Below are 8,900 nucleotides of genomic sequence, written 5' to 3'. Positions count from 1 at the left end.
TGCAAAAAAGAAAGCTTCGTAAGATGTCAATGAAAAGTGCCCCAAATGTAATATGGTGTCCAGCCCCCATCCCTCATCCTCGTTCTTCGACTTTGCGTGGATGGCCTAACATGTAAAATCATCTCCGTACGCTGGAACGGATTTACGCTGTGCGGAATGAAAAGTAAGACAAATTGATATGGTGTTTACCATCCCTACTGCTACGCCGTTCAGTTAACGCCATGTCGTCCAGCTACCATTCCAGCTGATAAGGACACAGCATCCGTATGTAGGCCCCCTATACAACTTCCCATGCACCAAGTGCGCTTACAAGGCATTGCAAGGTGCAATACAAAGACACGCATAACAGGATCACAAGTTGCCATAGTTGCGACTTGTATATACCTGGAGGGACGTAGGGTTGGATGCAAAAAGGCCAACGTTTCAGTGTCCCATGTGTCACCGCAGGTGCCAGCGGAGAAAGGAAGTTCAAAATTGCTTCCAGTTAACGGTTGTCACAATTTCCGACAACTTTCCGTTAAATCATGTCCATACGACAATCTTATTATTCTGAGCCTGGGGGCCAGATTGTGTGCAGTATCGTCGAAAAATCACATTCGTTATATCCGCATACGACACTCCAGAAATTTGGTTTACGACGGCGCAACGGTTGAAAAGTTACTCTCGACGAGCGAACATTTTTGTATATAAAATCAAAGCACACTTGTGATAATCTTGCACTATTCCTTTGCTTTCTATTATAGCTATCCTGCACAGTGGACGTCAACAACGGATTGCTCCCATGGGAGCCATCTGCCGAGAACGAGTACCTCGTTAATTGTGTCCTTTATGACCTGACATTTCAACCAGCAGTCAGTTTTCACGATGAATTGGGGGTCATTTCAAGGTAAGATCCAGTGTTGACCAGGTGGTCAATAGTAACCAGGTCAGGAGGAACAAGCTGTCAATTATCGCACTAATGAGCGGCTACAGATTAGTACCCTGACATCACCCATAAGAGGGGGACAGCCAGGCTCGATCAAGGCCAATAAAGTCCAGGGGGCGTATCTATACGCTGTGCAACACCATGACAGCTGGCCGCCATAGGTGTCTACGTCACGCGTCTCAGCGGGCAGGAAACATTCAATTTCCGAGGCTCCGGACGTGCATAGAAGATTGTGGTACATTGCAACGTTGACAGGCCTTGCAGAAAGACATGAAAACCTTCAGATTTGTGCACAGGCGGTTGAGTTTCGTGATAAACACATAGAAATTCGTGGCCAAAACAGGCCCCTTGCATATTGCTTTCTATTCCAGTCCGCATCGGCAGTCAAAGTTGGCAGAAAATCGCACTTGTTTGATAACGGACTTTGCCCCCCCAAACGAGTTGTTCTGATTACTCACATAAAGTATCTAGCAACGTTTTGTCGTACACGTTTATTCGGCGTTTTGATAACGGTACAGAGCTGCGATTTTCACTTTGTGAGTTAATCTTTTCTTTTTGTAATGACGGCAAATAGCCTCGGTATAGCACTACCAGCCACTAGCAGGGAAAAAAAGACTGTCACTAAGACGAAAGAGGCCTTTAAAAGATAATAAGTTGGCACCAGTTGAATCCTTATAAATCAGACATGCTTCACATACCCCCAAATCCTCTTTATTACACGACTTGATTTCATTCAGAGACCCTATTTATGTGGTAACAAGATGTCATCAGTCACAACAGGTGGAGGTAATGCCGTATGACAAATCTGTAACCCAGCAAAGAGTCGAGTTGTTAATAACGAAAACACTTACCAATTTAGCAGTGGTCCGGAAACAAACGATTAATTTGGCACACAGTCTAATGCCACATGGGCTTACCAGAATATACTGAATCACCACGACATTTCTGAGTCACAACAGATTTTTAAAAAGTTGCCGTTTTGCAGGATCCACTCGCTCACAGGGACAAAAGCAGAAGGAGAAGGTTTGCCTATTTGATGTCCAACCAGAGCATATCCCTTCAAATTTCTACACCCATGATCTTAAACCCTCCCCCTTCCCTACTCAACTTAGGAAGAGGTTAAGTTTTCAGAAGGTGCAGCATCATTCCTTCATCCAGGTCCTTTAGTTTCGGTCGGAGGCAGATGGAGGAAACACAGTTAGGCCTACATTCGATTTTGGCCAGCAGCCGAATCGGATGTGCAGATAATGTTATCTCACGGTCATCTTGAATACCAGTAAAGGTCAACCCGGTTAAGTCTCTCGTCTAGCTACTGGTATACTGCGCTACAATGTCCAAAGCTGGCGCAAATTAACGATGAGCAATGCTGGCATGCACCAGACAAACGTGGCTGCCAAGCTAGCGCTCTTAATTTCACATTGACGACACGAATGACATTTCACAAAACTCCTGGTTAATCCAACTGACGGCGAAACAGATCTCTTAATCCGAGCAGTTTGCACATCAGTGCCACACATTAGACTATCTATTATGATATGACTTCATCGGAACGTTATTTGTTGAGTTTTCCACTTTTGAACTCAAACTCTACAGTGATGTAATCAATAATGTATGATAAAAGATACACCAAAGTTTTACAGAGCCCAATTTCATTGCTATTGGATTAAGAATGAAGAGGGACAACCGTGAAACATATCCGTCACACGATGAGAAAAGTAGGCAGGCGCACACTTAGGTTCAAACCCTTTTTATCATTCAAAATCTAAAACTTACACGGTATTCAAATTTCTCGGGAAATGAGGCTGTCAAAAAAGTCAAGCGGACGTTCATAATCCGACTTCACTTTTGTCACATCCCGTGCCCCGAAAATCATCATTCACAGGCACATGTATTAATCACATGGGATAAACGAGCCAGCGAAACACTCACAACTAAATTCCTTGCAACTACTGAGCTCAACAAACTGCGGTAAGATAAATGTCAACTACGATTTTATTCGCTTTGACTCGCATTATCCCATAATCGAATTTGAAGGGGTCTTCATGAGCAAGACGCAGAAACTTCCCAATGTGATTTTAGTGCCAAGAATACAATTTAAGTATCGTTGAATATATCAAATCAGACATACACATTTTTACTGACGAGGTGGGTGACTGAAAGGGCCCGTCGGTTCCATTAAAACGGAGGAAGTTTGAAATATTGCAGACATATGGTGCCTGCTATAGCAGAGGTGGAGATATATCGCCATTACTTTCGAGGTATTTTAGATAGAAACCACCACACAGGATATATCCCCTACAATCCCACGACAATTGATGACGGGAAAGTTACTCCCCCACGTGGCTTATTGCCTAATAAAGTAGTGCTTCTCTTCAATTAACAAATAGTCAGACTGACTAACGGCTGGCTCATACTGCAGGTTAATGCGAAAGCGAAGTGATTTTGAAGTCCCGTGCATACACTGTGTGAGCAAAATTAAAAATAAAATCAAAAAGCCAAAAACACGATATCGTTACATAAAGACTTTTCACACACAGTTTGACCTAATTATTCACAATGATAACGAACATTAGTACTTAAACGGAGTTATCTTCTATTTTCACAAGTCCTATTTGCACAAAAACAGGGTTTATCCATCAAGTGAACTTGTTTAACACTGAATGAAAGTATAAATTGGCTATTAAAAAAAGATAGAACAGTCATGGTACATGTTATCATTATTTACTCTAACTTTGAATTCCAGCAAATTTTGCAACGAATGGTCCGCAGGGGCACCCAAAGTTGAGAGTTTTGCCCCTCAAAAATTTGAAGTTCGGTTTTAAGAAGTACGGACACCTTTGCTGTCGTTACAACGAACAGTGACATATGTACATGAAGCGGAAAACAATGGGGAACTTTTAAAACGCTGAGTAATTGCAAACACGACACTACTTCCGTTCTTTGTTTCAATTGGACATTTTGCATGTTTGCTTCAATGAGACGCAATCAACAGAATGTGATCGAAATGTGCCCTGCTATCAAGTGTGTCAAAAGTCATCCATTGCAATGGAATCGCATGTACATGTAAGTCTGTGCCACTAAACGACGGAGGCGTACGTATAGGGTCCTTCACGGTTGTCTGCTTTCTCTAAAGTCTCACTTTCGTAATGACCCATTTCTCCACGATGTACCGCACTACTCGCAGACTCTGCTGAATTCTTAACTGACGGCACGTAAAGAATGTTCTCAACCGTTTCGGCATACACTTCCAACACTGGCTGCGGAGATCTGCACTCACTGTAAGGCTGTTCCACTTCGGGGCTGGTGCTGCCTTGTGTCTCTGGGACGTCTTGGAGCGGGCACTGATCCGAGAGCTCGTGGTAAATGTTTTCAGAGGTTGGCCGGGGGTTGACGGCGGGCGGTGGGTACCTGGAGAGGTGATGCAACTCTGCTTCTTCTTCTTCCGGTTTCTGTTTGCGTCTCCGATTGCGCCCTCTAGCGACCAGGTAGCTGATAAGAATTAATATGAACACTAGCAAAATTGCTGAGAGGGCAATGAGAATCAAACCAGTCTGTGTGGAATACCAAGGTTGGCTTACTGGCGTCAATAAACTTGATGCAGACGTGAGGATAGTGGCAGTGGTGGGATAAGAAAGAATTGTCGTAAGATCTGGTACTCTGCTTGCAATAGGTGATACTTCAGTTATTTGATCTGGAGCAGTGGTGACAACTGGTGATACCTCTAGTGTAATATTGTCCCTGTACACCATTCCGCTATAAGTGACCCCGCAAGATAAGACAGCACCATTGTCTTGGTGTGAAAGTTTTATTACAATGCTCCTACCGTCGGGTTGACTCGACTTGAACACTCTCACTGGGTCAATCTGGAGAGAGATATCCCAAGATGCCTCCAGGGTAGGCCTAAGGACGGTGGGCGGCTGCGTCAAATTGACTTCGCAAGCGAAAGCCACAGTATTCCCATCTTGTAGGGGAAACTGTGGATGCAGTATCTCTACTGAGATCCTCATCTGAGGAGGCGCCAGTATTATCGTGATGGGGCCTATGCTGCAGGTCTCGAAGACAAGAAGGCTCAGAGTGTCTTCTTCTCTCGCTGCACTGCAAACGAACCAGCTGTTGTTGTAGCCGATGTCTCCAACAATGGTAAGCAGTTTCCAAATTGGCTCATTCCCGCGAGCCTCGATATTCCAATCTGAGTCCGCAGGTCCTGTGTGAGATACACCCTTGGGGGACTGCCACTGGACCCTCAAGTCATCTGGAGAGTCCAAGGAGTCGGAGGAGCACGACATCGCCAGCAGGCCCCCTTCCATGACAGTGACTGGCCCATCCGGAAAGCAAGAGGGGCTGCTTGGGGAGTTCAGCACCGTGACAGTGACGCTGTCTTGAAAAATGTCGCTGTTGCCGCTTTGGTAGTGAACGGAACATAAATATGTTCCTGCATCTTCGGGCATGAGGTTGTGTATCCGAAGGATGTAATCGAGACCCCCGATGTAGTAGTAAGCAGCGATGCTACTCCGATCTCTGTAGGGTGATCTTACCGCTGTCGAGACTGCGACAACGCGATTCATGTCCGGCGCAAAGGTGTGAAACCAGTACGGTATAAGTATTGCATTGGCTTTAACGTTCCGAACTGAACACTGAATCTCGATTGTCGTGCCCTGGTATTGCCGGATCATGTCCGGGTTGACGCTGACGCGCAGACCCAGAGCTGTCCTTGTGAAAAGATGCCCTACCACAACAGACACTAAAACCAAAAGTGGAGGTCTTGAGAAGATCTGCTCCATGGGTCCTCTGACCACAGTCTACCAAGTGGCTCTCTCTGGAGTTGGTTTTGCGGCTAGCAATGGAAACCTAGCGGCTAATACCAGAACACTTTACTCTCGGGTACTTCTCCAGAGTCTCCAGGCTACTCAATCATACAATGTTAGCACTGGTCGTGTTCACTGAAAACAATGCAATATTTTTCTCACCTTTATTCGATTGCCCTTGCTTGGAAACGGAAACTCCAACCACCACTGTTCAGCATCATATCCTCCTTCCCTTGTCCAATCTTGGACAATACATCCGTCCAGACTGTGATAGTGTCTATGTGGTGATGGCTTCAGATAAAAAAAACCATGGCCAATGAACATCCATTAAGAAACCTGTAAAAAGATTTGGCGACGGAACTGACCAACTGTTAATCAAGCTGATATGTTTTCCTCTAGTTGTGCGTAGGAGGATTTTTGGCAGTGAGAACGGTTGTTTACAAATTTTACTGTCAAATATTCCTAGCAATGATTACAATCGTCCGGCACTGCCTTCACGTCCGAGCACAAACGTGTTGAAAGGGATATATTAGTCATGTATACTAAGATGCAGCTATAATAAAACTTCCAAAGATTGCAATATTCACGGAAGACATTTTAAGTCGTTCCATTTGAAATCCATGTGCAGAGCAAGCCTGCTGGCATTGAAGCCGATGCGTCACATAGCGACAACAGCGTTGATGAATCCCCTTCAAAGAGCGTTCAGAACTGAAGCAACGGACCTTTAGTTTGTTGAGGGGATGATGGATTTTGATTCTGTTCAATATATAACACCATGGAAAATACACAGTAAATATATATAGACGCGATTTTAAAAGGGTCAAGATATCAAGCCAAATTGTTATAGACTAACCCAAGAACACACAATAACTGCAGTAGCACTGCACTCACACGCACTTCAGCCTGATGCGCACGTATGTGTGGCAAATCATGACACCCTATTGGCCAAAGAGTTACGTAACGCGCACGTGCTACCTGTCTACAAGCATTGTGCCACCGCAGTGCTTCTAATCTTGGTCAGCTACTTAGAACTACAGAATAAAAATGGTTTGGTCTCCACATGCATGGCAATGATCCCAACCATATCGCCTTGCTCTCAGAGCTTATATCGCAAGAAATGCAGCCTTTCCGTTCGACCAGGTGCGATTTCCTCAGAACACAGCTGGCTGGAAACGGCCAGGTCGAATCAAGTTGTCATGTTCAAAAGTAACAGCGTGCTCTTTGCATGGGCTGCACAAGGAGCTCCGAGAGGTTCCGGTTAAAGGCACGCAAAATTTTGAAGGGAAACGTGTGATCGGAAACAGGGGTGACAAACGGAGACCTCCAACTAGGGGACACTCACCTCATCGGGGGCTTGACCTAGGACCTGTATCCTCTGGAGACATGAGAGAGAGCTGTGCAGGGATTCGAATTATTTGGGTGTTGGGAGGTGCGACAGGCGGGTTTCACTGAATGGCTTCTAAATTGGGTATTGGGTTATTACAGGGAGAGTTGTGCACTGGGAGTAACAACGGAAACAGGGCCTGCTGGTGGTGAAAAGAGCTTCATGCCGATTCTGCATGACTACAGGCAAGCCGCGGCGTTAAATATTTACTGTACGTAGGTAATGTCGTTTCTTGTCTGGGCAAAGGATGAATCCTAGCTTCCATTCACCATTATGCCACAAACGGGACGGGTGTGGAGTACCTGAAATATCTAGCTATCCTATCTACCTATATCTAGCTAAGCTATCCGCCTTAAGCAGAAGCACCCATCATCGGTTGAAAAGAGCCATGCTGGTGCAGGAGGTTCAATTTGTTGATCGTGGCGCAACCGTGACGAGTGCATGCCATGTGCATGTAGTTATTTGTGAACCAGCGAGGTGAAGTACCCACAGGAGCCTCATTGCTGAGAATATTGCGCCATCTCTTGATCCCACTCGGGCCTCATACCAGTTGGACACGGATGGTTAGGAACTCCCGTACCTGCCCCTTCCCCTTTCAGTACCATTATGGAATAACGGCGGAACAAAACACAAAACTCCATAAATCCCTATGCTCTTGACATAAAGAGATTATACAAGAGATCACAAGGCCATCGGGCCGGGCACGTCTCGTGGCGAAGTGTGAGACCAGAAAGCTGAGGTCATGCAGTCCAATCTGGTCCAAATTAAAGAGTTGGACTATGACGTGTCATACCGTCCTAAAACAAGCCAAACGAAGCCAAATCAGACGTTCGCCACATGTGGTAGAATATTCGTCCAATCTGTAAAAGCACGAATTTAAACATTCACGCCTTGCTGGAAAATCTCTCCGAATACGGAACCCACGAGCACCAATAAATGCTTGGGCCAATTTCATACAGCTGCTTAAGCACAAAAATAGCTTAAGCGGGAAAAAACTTTGTTTAATAAACAAAGGTTACTAGCTCAAACTCTATCAAATTGTAAAGCTAACCAAAAAACAGCTAAATACAATGCCAAAACAATACACATTACATGGAGTTTTGGCTGGTTACCTGATTTATCAAGGTTGTTTCGCGCTTAAGCAAATTTTGTACTTAAGCAGCTCTATGAAATTAATTTTACAGTAACAATGACGGACCGAGAGACTTAGCCTCGTGTAATTTTCATCGAGGTGTTACGGTGCCGTTAAACTGTTCTTTAAATGGTTGGGAAAGGATTACCACTATGCTCTTATGAGACATAAATGTGGTTAAAGGTTCTGCGATTAATGTCTGGGTATGTTTGATTTTTTTTTCCATCGACCATTTTCAGGTAGAGCTGAACAATCTCGACCTTCCTCCAAATATAGAACTATTGGCAGCTGTTCCGTTTGCCTCTGGTCATTTCCTTGTTAGCCGTGATTGTTTTCCTCGTCTTTTGATAACCAAGACTTTTGTAAGGTTTATCATTTCCGTTATGTGGAGACCAATGATCAGTCATCACCGTCAGCATATGGCAACATTTGAGCTAAACTTCACGTGCCCTGAAGCATTGTATTAAAGGGTAGCTGCGATAGAATTCTTTTAGTACAAACCTCCAAAATGCACCTTTATTGTGTCTTAGGTAACCTCACTTTTCATGTTTTTCTGTTGCCATTTCAAACAGGTTTTTGCAGCCCTTTTTGTTTTGATGCTATGCTAATGAGTATTTCCGTATTCAAGAGCACAACTGATGCCATCCCTGGAAG

The 8,900-nt window shown here is 44.6% G+C and overlaps 1 protein-coding gene across 1 annotated transcript; it reads right to left on the bottom strand.

Annotated features, from left to right (window-relative positions):
- Window positions 1-556: 556 nt before the first annotated feature.
- On the bottom strand, window positions 557-6,676 carry LOC147796486 (uncharacterized). Its single transcript, XM_087147601.1, has one exon. It carries the CDS (start codon window positions 5,704-5,706, stop codon window positions 4,003-4,005), a length of 1,704 nt encoding a protein of 567 aa, XP_087003727.1. The 5' UTR covers window positions 5,707-6,676; the 3' UTR covers window positions 557-4,002.
- Between the last annotated feature and the right edge of the window lie 2,224 nt (window positions 6,677-8,900).

The sequence above is a fragment of the Acanthaster planci genome, linkage group LG16, assembly GCF_054643075.1.
Source record: "Acanthaster planci isolate LZ-2023a linkage group LG16, COTS_SCS, whole genome shotgun sequence".
Taxonomy (NCBI): Eukaryota; Metazoa; Echinodermata; class Asteroidea; order Valvatida; family Acanthasteridae; genus Acanthaster; species Acanthaster planci.
This window is presented reverse-complemented; position numbering and strand designations above follow the sequence as displayed.